Source organism: Lepidochelys kempii, chromosome 11, assembly GCF_965140265.1.
Source record: "Lepidochelys kempii isolate rLepKem1 chromosome 11, rLepKem1.hap2, whole genome shotgun sequence".
NCBI classification, from domain to species: Eukaryota; Metazoa; Chordata; order Testudines; family Cheloniidae; genus Lepidochelys; species Lepidochelys kempii.
Genome location: NC_133266.1, coordinates 11,419,459 through 11,436,177, shown reverse-complemented (window position 1 = coordinate 11,436,177; position 16,719 = coordinate 11,419,459). Strand labels below are relative to the sequence as shown.

General features: G+C 46.2%; 1 protein-coding gene across 4 annotated transcripts in view; it reads left to right on the top strand.

The window, feature by feature from the left end:
* The window catches only part of MYLK (myosin light chain kinase), a 324,299-nt gene that overhangs the window by 140,734 nt on the left and 166,846 nt on the right, over positions 1-16,719 (top strand). For 3 of the 4 annotated variants that reach the window (XM_073305128.1, XM_073305127.1, XM_073305130.1), the window contains exons 4-5: positions 7,318-7,366; positions 15,647-15,812. In XM_073305128.1, the coding sequence (XP_073161229.1) occupies positions 7,318-7,366; positions 15,647-15,812 (215 nt within the window). Of the gene's footprint in view, positions 1-7,317; positions 7,367-15,646; positions 15,813-16,719 lie in introns of those variants that run through there. The other variant, XM_073305131.1, reaches the window with a different exon arrangement.

Here is a 16,719-nt window from a genome sequence, read left to right as displayed (position 1 = left end):
AAGACAATCTGACATGTGCTTATCACAGATGGCATCCTGTATTTTAAATTTTTCTTTTAAATGGAAATCCAGATCAAGAAAAAACTCACTTAGTCAGTGTCCTGTATGAAATAAGTTAGTGATAAGTATTAAAATCCAAGTGTCCATTGGATTCACTGGAAAGCCTCCCAGTGACTTCAGTGGGAGTTGGATCAGATCCATAAATTTCCTCTTGTCATTGTAAAGATGTTGAATTGATACCAATAAAATTATAAGCAAGATTCATGAACATCGTAATTCCATGGGCAGGGGTTTGATAGCATCTTTGCAAGCAGGCTGGCTAACCTAGTGAGGAGGATTTTAAACTAGGTTCACCGGGGGAAGGAGACCAAAGCCCTGAGGTAAGTGGGAAAGCGGGATACCGGGAGGAAGCACAGGCAGGAACGTCTGTGAGGGGAGGGCTCCTGCCTCATACTGAGAATGAGGGGCGATCAGCAGGTTCTCTCAAGTGCTTATATACGAATGCACAAAGCCTTGGAAACAAGCAGGGAGAACTGGAGGTCCTGGTGATGTCAAGGAATTATGACGTGATTGGAATAACAGAGACTTGGGATAACTCACATGACTGCAGTACTGTCATGGATGGTTATAAACTGTTCAGGAAGGACAGGCAGGGCAGAAAAGGTGGGGGAGTAGCACTGTATGTAAGGGAGCAGTATGACTGCTCAGAGCTCCGGTACGAAACTGCAGAAAAACCTGAGTGTCTCTGGATTAAGGTTAGAAGTGTGAGCAACAAGAGTGATGTAGTGGTGGGAGTCTGCTATAGACCACCGGACCAGGGGGATGAGGTGGATGAGGCTTTCTTCCGGCAACTCGCAGAAGCTACTAGATCGCACACCCTGGTTCTCATGGGTGACTTTAATTTTCCTGATATCTGCTGGGAGAGCACTACAGCGGTGCATAGACAATCCAGGAAGTTTTTGGAAAGTGTAGGGGACAATTTCCTGGTGCAAGTGCTAGAGGAGCCAACTAGGGGGGGAGCTTTTCTTGACCTGCTGCTCACAAACCGGGAAGAATTAGTGGGGGAAGCAAAAGTGGATAGGAACCTGGGAGGCAGTGACCATGAGTTGGTTGAGTTCAGGATCCTGACACAGGGAAGAAAGGTAAGCAGCAGGATACGGACCCTGGACTTCAGGAAAGCAGACTTCGACTCCCTCAGGGAACGGAAGGGTAGGATCCCCTGGGGACTAACATGAAGGGGAAAGGAGTCCAGGAGAGCTGGCTGTATTTCAAGGAATCCCTGTTGAGGTTACAGGGACAAACCATCCCGATGAGTCGAACGAATAGTAAATATGGCAGGCGACCAGCTTGGCTTAATGGTGAAATCCTAGCGGATCTTAAACATAAAAAAGAAGCTTACAAGAAGTGGAAGGTTGGACATATGACCAGGGAAGAGTATAAAAATATTGCTCTGGCATGTAGGAATGATATCAGGAGGGCCAAATCGCACCTGGATCTGCAGCTAGCAAGAGATGTCAAGAGTAACAAGAAGGGTTTCTTCAGGTATGTTGGCAACAAGAAGAAAGCCAAGAAAAGTGTGGGCCCCTTACTGAATGAGGGAGGCAACCTAGTGACAGAGGATGTGGAAAAAGCTAATGTACTCAATGCTTTTTTTGCCTCTGTCTTCACTAACAAGGTCAGCTCCCAGACTGCTGCGCTGGGCATCACAACATGGGGAGTAGATGGCTAGCCCTCTGTGGAGAAAGAGGTGGTTAGGGACTATTTAGAAAAGCTGGACGTGCACAAGTCCATGGGGCCGGACGAGTTGCATCCGAGAGTGCTAAAGGAATTGGCGGCTGTGATTGCAGAGCCATTGGCCATTATCTTTGAAAACTCGTGGTGAACGGGGGAAGTCCCGGATGACTGGAAAAAGGCTAATGTAGTGCCAATCTTTAAAAAAGGGAAGAAGGAGGATCCTGGGAACTACAGGCCAGTCAGCCTCACCTCAGTCCCCGGAAAAATCATGGAGCAGGTCCTCAAAGAATCAATCCTGAAGCACTTACATGAGAGGAAAGTGATCAGGAACAGTCAGCATGGATTCACCAAAGGAAGGTCATGCCTGACTAATCTAATCGCCTTCTATGATGAGATTACTGGTTCCGTGGATGAAGGGAAAGCAGTGGATCTATTGTTTCTTGACTTTAGCAAAGCTTTTGACACTGTCTCCCACAGTATTCTTGTCAGCAAGTTAAAGTAGTACAGGCTGGATGAATGCACTATAAGGTGGGTAGAAAGTTGGCTAGATTGTCGGGCTCAACAGGTAGTGATCAATGGCTCCATGTCTAGTTGGCAGCCGGTGTCAAGTGGAGTGCCCCAGGGGTCGGTCCTGTTTTTGTTCAATATCTTCATAAATGATCTGGAGGATGGTGTGGATTGCACTCTCAGCAAATTTGCAGATGATACTAAACTAGGAGGAGTGGTAGATACGCTGGAGGGCAGGGATAGGATACAGAGGGACCTAGACAAATTGGAGGATTGGGCAAAAAGAAATCTGATGAGGTTCAATAAGGATAAGTGCAGGGTTCTACACTTAGGACGGAAGAACCCAATGCACAGCTACAGACTAGGGACCGAATGGCTAGGCAGCAGTTCTGCGGAAAAGGACCTAGGGGTGACAGTGGACGAGAAGCTGGATATGAGTCAGCAGTGTGCCCTTGTTGCCAAGAAGGCCAATGGCATTTTGGGATGTATAAGTAGGGGCATAGCAAGCAGATCAAGGGACGTGATCGTTCCCTCTATTCGACATTGGTGAGGCCTCATTTGGAGTACTGTGTCAAGTTTTGGGCCCCACACTACAAGAAGGATGTGGATAAATTGGAGAGAGTCCAGCGAAGGGTAACAAAAATGATTAGGGATTTGGAACACATGACTTATGAGGAGAGGCTGAGGGAACTGGGATTGTTTAGTCTGCAGAAGAGAAGAATGAGAGGGGATTTGATAGCTGTTTTCAACTACCTGAGAGGTGGTTCCAGAGAGGATGGTTCTAGACTATTCTTAGTGGTAGAAGAGGACAGGACAAGGAGTAATGGTCTCAAGTTGCAGTGGGGGAGGTTTAGGCTGGATATTAGGAAAAACTTTTTCACCAAGAGGGTGGTGAAACACTGGAATGCATTATCTAGGGAGGTGGTAGAATCTCCTTCCTTAGAATTTTTAAGGTCAGGCTTGACAAAGCCCTGGCTGGGATGATTTAATTGGGGATTGGTCCTGCTTTGAGCAGGGGGTTGGACTAGATGACCTCCTGAGGTCCCTTCCAACCCTGATATTCTATGATTCTATGAATGTCCCTTTAGGGAAATCTACCACAGAAATCTTTTCTGTGGTGGCTGCCATTGGTGTTAGCACATTAACCAGAGTGATTGATGTTGGGCAAAGTGAAGTGTTTACTTACCTCTCTTTTCCCTGTGGCTGCACATTCTCACTCTGCAGCATACCAAACACCTGCTGGCCTTGAGAGAGCACAATGGACTATAATACCTGTCCAGTTGGTTATTTAATAAAAAAGCAGCAATGCTCCATGTTAGGATATAGATATTCAGGCCTGTCTGTAAAGGCCTATACTCTAAGAATTTAGGTTTATTCTTATCACTTAACTAGTTATAGAGGTATAAAAGAAAGAATCAAAATCACTTTCTGCTGGTGTAAGGGCCTTTCTCTTACTGTGACAGTCTGAGGCCCTGTTCTTAGGCTAAGGCCTTTGGCTAAGCAGCAGAGGCAGCCATAAGCTGGGAAGCGACCAGTCACATTCTCACATTCCAAACTAGTCACATTGAAATAAGGCAATCTGGAGCTGTTAGAAAGGTGATCTGATCTATCACCTCCAGAGAAAAGGAAGAGCCTAGAGGATGTAAAAGGAAGTTTAGTTTGATAGTTTTCTGTTTGGTAAGAACTCACTTACCAATAGACACAGCTGAGAAACCCTCCTGTCTTTACGGATGTAGTTGTAAAATCCTCACTTCTGTATTGTTTTGTCATTATAGTTCCCACTTTGCTATTGTTTGTTTGCATGGTCTCTATCTAGTTCTGTGTTTGTTTCTGTCTGCTGTATAATTAATTTTGCTGGGTGTAAACTAATTAAGGTGGTGGGATATAATTGGTTAAATAATCATGTTACAATATGTTAGGATTGCTTAATTAAATTTCAATAAAATGATTGGTTAAGGTATAGCTAAGCAGAACTCAAGTTTTACTATATAGTCTGCAGTCAATCAGGAAGTGTGTGGGTGGGGTGGGGGTGGGAAATGGGAACAGGGAATGGGGGTGGGGGTGGGGAATTGGAATCGTGTTTCGCTAAGGGGGGAAATGGGAACAGGGAATGGGGTGGGGAATTGGAATAATTTTTGCTAAGGGGGGAAGGGAACAGGGACACAGGTGTAAGTCTCTGTGGTGTCAGAGCTGGGAAGGGGGACACTAAGGAAGGAAACTGGAATCATGCTTGCTGGAAGTTCACCCCAATAAACATTGAATTATTTGCACCTTTGGACTTCGGGTATTGTTGCTCTCTGTTCATGCGAGAAGGACCAGGGAAGTGAGTGGGTGAAGGAATAAGCCCCCTAACACTCCACTCTAATGTGTAAGGGCCAAATTTATCATGGATGAAAGGAGGTGCAATTCCACTGGAGTCAATGCGGTTACCTGCAGAAATCATCAGTGAATATAGCCATGTTCTGCTGAAAAAAATTTGAGCTTGTAAAGTTGTTCACTTGTTTTTAGTTCAGCTTGGCAGGGCGGGGAATACATAAAATCACAAAAACTCTGCTGACATCTCTCTGTATTATTATTTATTTGTATAACAGTAGTGCCTAAAAGTGCCAATCAGTAGTGGGGCCCCATTGTGCTAGGCACTGTACAAACACATAGTGAGAGACCATTCCCGCCCAAAGGAGTTTACAATATAAATGGACAAGACAGACAAAAGGTGGCTGGGGAAAAAGGCACATAAAAGTGAAGTGATCTATCCCAAGGTCAGACATCAGAGGCACTGCTGGGAACAGAAACCATGTCTCCTGAGTCCCCATCCAGTGCCCTAAACACTAGACCACACTGTCTTTCCTGAAATGCTTTCACAATTTAATTTCTTTGAGGGGCAAAAACAAGGGTCTTTGGACTGGTAGGTGTCATTTTAGCTTCATATGCCTTAAAATGGCTGGGTAACAAAGGGCCTGATCTTGAGGGCTGCTAAGGCATCTTTAACTTCCATGGAAGCCACCTCTCAGGATTAGGCCCATAACTATGGAAACCACAGATTTCTGAGGGAAATAGCAACTGACTGTCTGCTACAGTGATAGCACCAGTTACTGGTGCTTTTATAACACAATAACATCACAAGTGAAAGGCTGCATTTTTTGAGGATCTACCAGCTATGCTCAATATATGGTTCAGTTTGATGTCTGTGTCACATGGGAAGCAGCTAAGATCAAAATGGGAATTTGGAAAGGCACATCTGCATATTAGATAATCTAAGGCTTTGTCTACACTTTTCTCTAAAAGTTGGGCAGTGTGAACGCTCTTTGTTGGCACTTTTGCCAACAAAATACTTCCACCCCCTATAAGCAGGGTTCACGTTGTCAACAGGAGAGCACCTCTGCCCACAATGAGCGATTTACACTGCCACTTGCCATGGCAAAACTTTTGTCTTTCGGAGGGGGGGAGGGCTTTTTTAAGCACCTGTGAACAACAAAAGTTTTGTCCTTCCATTGGCAGTGTAGTCAAAGCCTTACACTGTTAAATTTAAAACTCCCAGTAACATAGAGCCAGAGAAAAGTGTTAGAAATTGACATCAGTGCTACTCTCTGTTTGCAAGCTGGCCGATGTGCCTCATTTCAAGTTTCTAGTGAATAGCAAAGCCCTTCAGATTGCTGGCTTCCTGTTGAATTCCCAGGGCACATTTTACCCAACTTCATCCTATCCTAAAGAGAAAAAAAATGTTTGTCTATTCATGGTCAAAGACCTCTCATGGAAATCCTCAGAGTGCAAACTTGTTGGAATCAACAGGTTGCACAGGGGCAGAGTTTGAAATCAGTTTTCTGACATTGGCTGTTCAGTCCTGAATTCATTTATTGTTTTAAATTCATTGCAGTAAAGCACCCAAAGATTAAGGTCATTAGTGTCATACAGAAGTCTCTGTTCTAATAATCCTCCATGCGCCACTGATGTAAAATACAGAACTATTTCTTTCCAGATAAGCATATGGGACTGGTTGTTGTCTGAAAGAAACATTACTAAATCATTATGTAGCTTTCCTACACAGAGGTTTTGACTGGTACCACTCCATCTGGTATACTCGTTTTAAATGAGATCTATGGCAGATACTTATAAATCTCAAGAAGCTTCCATTGTTGACAGCTGCCATAGTTGTTTATTTCTCACTGTCACCCTTGATCTGCCCTGTTTCCCTTGCAATTTTTGTGTGTTAAAAAGTTAGTAATGTTTATTTTGTTAGTCTGTCCAGTAGATGGTGCTAAGTAATCAGTGCATTTTGTGCACTGTGTATATTTTGTCAGTACTGTAGGGTGGGTTATATTACCTTGAAAAGAAGCACACCAAAAAGAAAAGGTGACACGGACAAATACATGAATAAAAGAATAGCCTGTTCATGGGACTCTCTAATCCTGCCACTCTGAAAAATGATTAATAATAATACTTGGACTTTATAATAGAGTGTTTCATCCGGTGGTCTCAAATGGTGAATAAGAAATTATCCCTAATTTATGGATGGGGAAACTGAGCCAAGAATTTAGCTGTTAAATCCTAAATTTTGAAAATTGGCTTCTTAAGTAATTTTCCCAAAATTACACAGTAAGCCAGTGTCAGAGCTGAGAACAGAATCCAGGTTTTTGAATGTTGGACATGTAGTTTTATGCCTTCTCCACTGGAATACAGTGTGGGTGAAAGTCATGTTCTCTAATCATTAGTCAATATTAGTTATATGTAGACAGGGGTCTTTGTGACCTGAGTCACAAAGTGTGGATAGTGGATTTGTAAATTCCTAAAATTCAGGGATGGTTAGATTGGAGTTCTGTCTGGAACCCAAATCTAGTTAATAGTTAAGTATTTAACACAGGTCTGAACCAAACACAGTCCTATACTGAAGGGCATACTCCTGCATTGGTTAGAGTACAGGTAAAATAACTTGTACTGTAGGTATCTTCCACCTCTAATTTTCATGATCCTTGTTTGACAGCAGGAGAAAGAAATACAGGATTTACACAGATTTTGGTATCTGTAGTACCTAATAACCACGATAAGTCATCTAATTTGTTGTCTTTCTATAACATACAGGAAACTCCTTGAAGAAATACAGCCTGCTGTCCAGTGCCAAAACCCTTGGGTAAGAATTCTAGGCTTCATGGAGTTCTTTAAAACACAAGGTCTGGTGGTGAAGGTTGTGGAGAGACTGGAGAATTTTTTTTCCTTAAGTGACTTTGCCGTCTAACATTAGTGCTCAGTTTTATTCTGAGGGCCAATTAAAACGAGTTTGATTTCTGCTTAGCCCCTAATAAAGCTTGACCAGATTAAAAAAGCATATAGTGACCTTGGCAGCATTCTCTTCCAGCATCAGAGGCTTGAATAATGGAGGAAGGGGTGGTCTTGTTAAGGCACAAGACTGAGAGCTGGAAGAGCTGGATTCTATTCCTGTGTGGTCTTGTGGAAAACACTGCAGTGCCATAGTTTTCCTATTTGTAAAATGGGGGCAACATTACTAGTCTAATTCCCAAAGGTGCTGGAAGGCTGACCTCATTAATGATTGTGAAATGCTCAGATTCTGTGGCGATGAGTCCCCACGTAATGCATGTAAACAAGTAACCAGAATAAGCCCAAATCAGTGTGCTTCAGTGAGAGCTGTTCTGTCTGTAAATCCGTGAGAATAATATATGCAGACGATTGATGTTTGTCTGTTGAGAAGGGATGGCAGTAACCTGCTTCAGCTAATCCTGTCCCATGCCAGTTGGGAGAATATACCTATAGGAATCAATGTGTAGACAAGGACAGCTTACTCTGGGTTCACCATGGATGTGAACTCTTTCCCATTTATTTTAGGAGGGCTGGAATGATACGTCTCATTAGCCCTTTTGCAGTTTGCACTCATGAAACTGTCTTGAGTTGGTATCATTGAGATTAAGTAGTTTAATGGCCCAAATGGTGGTTCTGTAATATTATCCATGGCCACAACCAAAGAACCTGGTTGACAAGCACTTTTCTCAAGGAGGCGGTGGAAGGATTTTGGTGACAGAGGTAAGCTTCTCCTTACGACATACGAGTTAGTTTTGATACCTTGAGGATTAGGTGTGCGTGCTTTTAAATAGGGTTGCCAACTTTCTAATCGCACAAAACCAAACACCCCTACCCAGCCCCTGCTCCAAGGCCCCACCCCTGCTCTGCCCCTTCTCCAAGGCCCCGCCCCCCTTTGCTCCATCCCCCCTCCCTTTGTCACTCGCTCTCCCCCACCCTCACTCACTTTCACCAGGCTTGGGCAGAGGATTGGGGTACGGGAGCGGGGTGCAGGCTCTGGGGTGGGGCCAGGGATGAGGGGTTTGGGGTGCAGAAGATGGCTCTGGGCTGGGGCAGTGGGTAGGGGTACAGGGAGTATAGGCTCTGGGATGGGGTGCGGGCTCCAGCTGGGGCCATAAATGAGGGGTACAGGGTGTGGGAGAGGGCTCCGGTCTGGGGCAGGGGGCTGGGGTGTGGGGGAAGTGAGGACTCCAGCTGGGGGTTCAGGCTTGGAGTAGGGCCGAGGATGAGGAGTTTGGGGTGCAGGAGGGGACTCTGGGCTGGGGCAGGGGGTTGGGATGCGGGTGGGGTTTCAGAGTGTGGGGACGCTTGGCAACCCTATTGTCACTGCTGGTGTCCTTAATGCAATGCCACCCCACCCTGCCATCCCTTCTCATTAGCATTCTAAACTCCTACCTGCGTTACCTGCCTATTTACCCTTAAAGCCATGGCAGATATTGATAAAAACTGAGATTTTAGAAGGGAAATCTAGTGTAAAAGAGTGTTCTTCCATATTTAAAGTGATTCTCTCCTCCCCTGCCCCAGTACAACTGTGTGTTGGAACAAGATTTGCCCCATATTACTGCTACCACTAGCAATAATGGACTAATATACCCAGACATAAGAACACAGCTTATTAGCATTGAGTATTTTAATTTTCCTTTTCACTATGAATCCTATTTATTTACTTTTTGGATTTCGCTCCGATTACAGCGATGAAAATAGACTAGTCAAGCAAGTGAAAGTGACTAGTTGTTCTTTGAGTGCTTGCTCATGTCAATTCCATTCTAGGTGTGCACGCACTCACGTGCGCAGTCATCAGAGATTTTTGCCTTAGTGGTATCTGTAGGACTGTCTGTGGCGCCCCCTTGAGTGCCGCACTCATGTGTCGGTATATCAGGCGCTGCCAGCCCTGTGCCTTCTCAGTTCCTTCTTACCGCCCATGGTGGCTAGTCAGAGCGCCTTTCCTTGCACCAGCGGCACCGGGTTCGGTACATGAGACACGCTCAGAGGTCTGGGTAAAGGAGACAGCATCCACCCCAAAAAAACCCTTTCTCATGGGGGATGAAACCCCAGAGCTTCCCCTAGCGGTACAGTTGTCGACCTCATCCCCGGATGAGGTGGTTGCAGGACCCTCGACGGCCAGCCTCCCGGACAGTTTTAAAGAACATCAGGTCCTGCTTCGATGGGTGGCCAAGAACTTGGGCCTAGAGGTGAAGGAGATGGCCAAGCAGGTGGACACCTTGTTCGATGTCTTCTCAGCCTCTGTCCCGGCATGTGTTGCACTACCAGTGCATGATGAGGTCCTGAAAATTGCCAAGGCCCTCTGGCGAACCCCATCGTCCATCCCTCCCACCTCCAAAAGGGCTGAAAAGTAGTACTTCATCCCAGCCAAAGGGTTCATCTCCGGGCTCACTGGTTGTCTTTGCGGCCAATGAAAAGGCCAAGCAGGGACACACCAGTTCAACTCCCAAGAATAAAGAGGCCAAAAGACTGGACCTTTTGGGGAGAAAAATTTATTCAAGGAGCCAGCCCGCAATTCCGGGTGGCAAACTATCAGGCCCTCTTGGGCGGGTACAGTTTTAACTTATCGGACTCCCTCTGTAAATTAAACGAGTCCCTCCCTCAGAGTTTGGCCTAGGAATTCAGCACCCTGGTGGAGGAGGGCATCACGGCAGCTAGGTGCTCTCTCCAGATGGCGTGGGACATGGCGGATTTGGCAGCTAAAGGTGGGCACATCGGCGGTGGTCATGAGGCGCAGCTCCTGGCTTCAGACTGCCACCCTGTCCCAAGAGATGCAGATCTCTATGCAGGACCTCCCATTCAAAGGGAATGGACTCTTTTCGGAGCAGACTGATGCGAGGCTGCATAGATTGAAGGACACTCAGGCCACCCTTCGCTCGCTGGGCATGCATATGCCGCAGTCTGCACAGAAGCAGCTCCAACTGCCCCCGCTGCCAAGGCCTTGGCAGCCTCATCGGGGTCTGCGAGGAGAAGGGATAGAGACATGAGGTTTAGTCATCGCCACCCTTCTTCCTCCCACTCACCTGCCCGGCCCGGTGAAGCATCCGGGGGGCGAGAAGTGCTCATTTTTAAGGTGCGATCAAGAGTGATGCCCCAGTCAATTCCCCGGATCCACCTTGTTCTTTCTTCTACCATCTTTGTGCCTACCATTTGGCCTGGTCGCGGGTCACCTCGGACTGCTGGGTATGGGATATAGTATCTTGGGGCTATACCCTGCAATTTTCAGCCAACCCTCCCTCCTCTTCCCCATCCCTGTTCAGGGACCCTTTTCACAAGCAAGTCCTCATCCAAGAGGTCAAGAACCTCCTGCACCAGAAGGTGGTGGTGGAGGTCCCTTGGGATATGAAAGGAAAAGGGTTTTATTCCCGCTACTTCCTAATCGCGAAAACAAAAACGGGCCTCAGACTCATTATGGCGTCACCTCAACAAGTCTCTCAGAAAGTTGACGTTTCACACGGTCTCCCTGGCCTCCATCTTCTCCCTGGATCCAGGGGACTGGTATACCGCCCTCGACTTGAAGGATGCTTATTTCCATATTCCAAGGTCACAGACATTTCCTCTGTTTCATAGTGGGCAGACACCATTTTCAATTCATGGCGCTGCTCTCTGGCCTCTCATTGGCCCCGAGGGTGTTCACAAAATGTATGGCGCCAGTGGCTGCTTACCTGAGACATCGACGGATCCAGGTCTTCCCATATCTCAACGACTGGCTCATCAAGGGCAGGTCTCGGGAGCAAATGCAGAGGAGCCTCCATCTGGTGTGTTCTACCTTCAGCAATCTGGGCCTGTTGTTAAACGAGAAAAAAATCTACCTTAACACTGGTCCAGTTAGTAGAGTTCACTGGGGTAGTTCTGGACTCCACATGAGCCAGAGCCTTCCTTCCAGAAGCTCTTTTTAAGGCCATGTTGGACCTGATCTCCCATGTAAAGAACCACCCGCTCACCACGGCTCACATCTGCCTGCAGTTGTTGGGCCACATGGCCGTGTGTACATACGTGGTCAGCCATGCTCGGCTCCATCTCCAGCTTCTGCAAGTGTGGCTGGCATCAATCTATATCCGCAACAGGCACAACCTAGAGTGGGTAGTCAGTGTGCTGGATCACAACAGGTCATCCCCTGGATTGGTGGTTGGACCCAAGGCTGGTGTTGGAGGGAGTTCCCTTTGTGACCCTGTCCCTGTCGCTGACCCTGGTCTCCAATGCTTTGGACCTAAGCTGGGGAGCCCATGTGGGCGAGCTAAGCATCCATGGCCTCTGGTTGTGGGACAATCTGGCCCTCCACATCAACATCAGGGAGCTCAGAGTGGTTCTTCTGGCCTGCCAGGCTTTCTTGCCCCACCCGAAGGGCAAGGTGGTGCAGATCCTGACGGAAAATACCACTGCGATGTATTACATCAACAGGCAGGGCAGTATCAGGTCTTCGGCCCTTCATCAAGAAGCCTTTGGGATTTTTGTGTGCAACGTGCCATTCATCTGATCGCCGCACACCTGCCTGGAACCAGGAATGTCCTGGCGGATCACCTTAGCGAGACTTTCTCGTCTTGCCACAAGTGGTCGCTCCATCTGGAGGTGGTCAGCATAATCTTCCAGAGGTGGGGGACCGTTTGCGTCCAGGCAGAACAGAAAATGTCAAAATGTCTGTTTGATCTGGGGGTTGGACAGGGGCTCCCTATCAGATGCCTTTCTCATTCTGTGGTTGCGGGCTCTGATGTATGCCTTCCCGCCGGTGCCACTGATTCACAGGGTCCTTGTGAAGATCAAGCAAGACAGAGCAAGAATTATCCTAATAGTCCCCACATGGCCTCGCCAGCACTGGTTTGGCACATTGCTGAGCCTTTCAGGAGCTGCTTCGCTGCAGCTACCTCTGACTGGATCTGCTGTCCCAGAACCACGGCAGCCTTTGGCACTTGATGGCTTGGCTACTATATAGCTAAGCATGGACAAACAGGCATGCTCGGACTGTGTTCAGTAGGTCTCGCTGCGTAGCAGGAAACACTCAACCAGAGCGACTTTCCTGGCCAAATGGTGCTGAGTCTCGGAATGGCATATCCAGGCCGAGCAGGCCCCGCTGCAGGAGATCCTGGATTATCTGCTGCACCTCGAACTCCCAAGGTTTGTCCCTGTCACTTAGCTGCTATCTCAGCTTTCCATCCTCCATTCCAAGGCAAGTTGATCTTTGCTCACAATATGATGGTACATTTTGAAAGGTCTGGAGTGTCTCTACCTGCACATCCAGGATCCCATCCCTCCCTGGGACCTGAATCTCATGTTGTCGAGGCTCATGGGGCCTCCCTTTGAGCCTCTGGCTTCCTGCTCTCTCCTGCTTCTCTCCTGGAAGGTTTCATTCCTGGTCATGATAATGTTGGCCCACAGGGTGTCTGAGATCAGGGCGCTTACTTCAGAACCACACTATACAGTCTTCTACAAGGATACGGTCCAGTTGCGCCTGCACCTAGCATTTCTGCCCAAGGTTGTTTTCCAGTTTCATACTGGCCAGGACATATACTTACCCATCTTCTTTCCAGAGCCTCATGCATCAGATCCAGAGCGAAGCTACACACTCTGGACGTCAGGAGGACGCTGGCCTTTTACATAGAACAAAGCCATTCTGTAAGTCAATGCAGCTGTTCATTGCGGTGGCAGACAGAATGAAAGGTCCCCCAGTGTCTGCTCAGAGGATTTTGTGCTGGATCATGGCCTGCATCCGATACTGCTATAAGCTGGCGAAGGTGCTTCCATCAGCAGTTGTGACTGTACACTAGGCTGGGACACAAACATCATCAGTGGCCCTCCTGGCACAGGTGCCAATCCAAGAGATCTGTAGGGCTACTGCCTAGTCATCTGTCCACACGTTATTGTCACATTATGCGCTTACCCAGCAAGCTCGAGACGACGCTGGCTTTGGCAGAGCAGTGCAGCAAGTTGCAAGTCTGTGAACTCTGAGTCCACCTCCATGGACATTGCTTGTGAGTCACCTAGAATGGAATCGACATGAGCAAGCACTCAAAGAAGAAAAAATGGTTACCTACCCTTTCGTAACTGTTGTTCTTTGAGATGAGTTGCTCATGTCCATTCGATTACCTGCCCTCCTGCCCCTCTGTCGGAGTTGCAAGAAGGAACTCAGAGGGCGTAGAGCTGGCGGTGCCTGATATACTGATGCATGAGCATGGCACTCAAGGAGTTGCCACAGCTGGCCCTACAGATACTGCTAAGGCAAAAATTTCCCATGACCACACACTTGGGCATGTGCACACCTAGAATGGAATGGACATGAGCAACACATCTCGAAGAACAACAGTTACAAAAAGGTAGGTAACCATATTTTAGGTTCTTTTGTGCTGTTATTTGTATTGCAAACACGCTAGGGGAATATGCACGTGCTAAATAGTCCTACTAAGGAAGGATAGTCATATGGCCATTTAGCTCTGTCTTTCTAAAGGGCTCGCCTAATCCAGTGGATTTTAATAGAGTTATTAAAAGGTTCATCCTCCTGTTTTCTTTGCTTCTGTGTTTTACTCCTGTTTAGAGCTTTCAGAATTTGGAAAGATTTAAATCCAAAATACTCTTGAGTTATGTAAAAAAAGAAAATATTAAAAACATAGCTATTTGTATTTGGTTTTGTAAAATCTAGGAAGGGAGTGTATATATGTCTAGTAGTCTAGTGGTAATTAATATTCTCTTTTGATGTATCAGTGTTTATACATGTATGTATACATATACACGCATGCGCGCGCGCACGTGCATTCCCTCTAAATTTTGGGACTGAACTATGAGTGACCCTTTTTACAAAGCACTAGCCTTCCTCTTTAGGTAAGGCACCACTCTTGCCCAAAAATTTTCAGTATTCCTTTTCTCTGTTTAAATCCTCTCCATCATGGTCTTGTCTTACTCAGAATTCTCAAGTAGCCCATATGGCCACCATCATATCTTGGCAGCTCCTTGAACTGAGGCTGTGAGGTCTGTATTAGTGTTCTGATACCTTATAGAAAAAGGGAGGTATTGATACTTCTTATTTGCATGTGGGTAAGATGCTGTGTGGAAAATCAATGCCCCAAAAGTGGTTTGGTTTGCCAGAAATTCCAGGCTAAAAATAATCACCATCTACTATCTTCTGCTATTGTGTGGCTTGATTATACCGTGGCTGTATTCAGATAGCTCCTTTTGACATTAACAGGCATAAATTGCACTTATTTTGTCTTGCTTACAATACTGTTTTGTATTTCTAGGTTATGTGACTGTGACTGACTGTTCTCTCTCAGTGTTGAAGTGTCACTTTCTTAGCAAAGCATGTTGTTCCACAGCTATGTCATCTTTATAATCAAAGCTGGGCCAATCCTGCTAAAAGTTATTCATTATCATTAATTAGATCTTCTAAACTAATTTGTTTTGTTTCGTTTGTGCCATTTTCATGTTCACTTTGTGAACATTCTAGTGAATGAATTTCCTGGCATAAATGTTTACTAAAATAGTAAATTTTAGGTATACACGTTAGAAAAGTGGTGAAAAGTGAATGTCATTCATAATCACAAGTGATTATGTGATTATCACACTCACTGATAGGTGAAATAATTGGAGAATAATTCTGAACAGCTAACAAATATGGGTAAATCTATAGCTGTTGGCAGACAATTCACAGATTGGAAAAAAGGACTGATTTAAATGTATATTTTGTTAATTGTGACTAGTTTGCCCAGCTCTGGTTATAAGCAACCAGAATTGTCAAAAAAGGTGTGATAGTTCTTGTTGTGTGTTTGTTGGATGAGGGCACACAGAAGAACAGTGTCCAGTAGCATGAGAAATTGAGAGCAGTGGTCTCCAACATGTGGGCCTGTGATGGGTGTCTCCTTATCACATGTCAGCATTTTGTTCCTTACGTTGGCCACACGTTGCCAGCTTACTTCTGATTTCTGAACATTTTGTCCCACTGGCCAAAAATTGTTGTCTTATGCTGGTACCTTTGTAACTCAGTGTTGGTTACCACTTACACTATTTCAAGTTGGCAGACCACTGTTCTAATATGCTTTCTGAAGTGTGCCTACCCACAAGAAAAGGTTACAATTCCTCTGCTAAACTAAGGTATTCATTGCCTTTCCAGGGGGAGATTTTCTGTTCCGTCAGTGGAGAACAGGCCAAGCATCTGGGGAGAAAGTCCACCAAAGTTTGCTACAAAACCCAACAGAGTCATTGTGCGTGAAGGCCAGACAGGCAAATTCTCCTGTAAAATAACAGGACGACCACAGCCTCAAATAACTTGGTTTAAGGTATGGTTTCCTGAGGGGCTAATGTCCTTGCTCTGCCTCAAAGCTTCTATTATAGGAGGATGAAGTCTGTTGGTTCTTCTTCAAGTGCGGGTCCTGCTATGTGTTTTCCACACATGAGTATGCGTGCATGCCACACACCTGAGTCCAGAAATTCTTCAAAGCAGTGTCCCTTGATTATGTGCAGTAGTGTCCCTCATGCTCCCGACTGAGGGTATAAGAGGCAGTGTGGGTCAACACCTTTCCGGGTCCTTCTTACCACTGGATGGCCTGAGTCAGAATCATGTCCTCCTTCACTCCATGCATAACCTGTAATGGAGATTTGCTGTAAATCGTTTTTATATCTTAACTTGGTAGTTATAGTTAATATACAGTTAATATAGGATAGTTTCTCTCCTCCGCCCCCATTCTCCAGAAATCTTCCCCAGTCCCAAGACGACACCCAGAGTCTTGGGATTCAAAAATTGCATCTCCTGCTCTTGCTCCTTCTCTGTCAGTGACAAGCATCAAAGGTCCCTGTTCTGCCTGGGTGAGGTGCACATCTCTGCAAAGTGCAGTAGCTATTGATCCTTCCCACCCAGAACTAGAGAGATCCAAGAGCACTGACTAAAAAAGTTCCCGATGGAGGAGGCTTAACCAACCAGCAGAGCCCCCCCAGGCACAAGCCTTGGAACGGAGCCTTTACCGCAGAAACCCAAAGAGTTCTCCTCCAGGGCTCCTCATGAATGTAAGGGGAGCTCTCATGGGCTTCAAGACGATGACCGCATGCCGTTTATCAGAAGCCGCCCATTTCAGGATCTCTTAACCCAGGACAGAGGGAAAATCAAGCAACCCAACCCAGGTTCACTCCACCTCAGGCCTGGTGTTTGGATGGGCATCTGAAATAGAATACTCATACTGCACTCCTGCT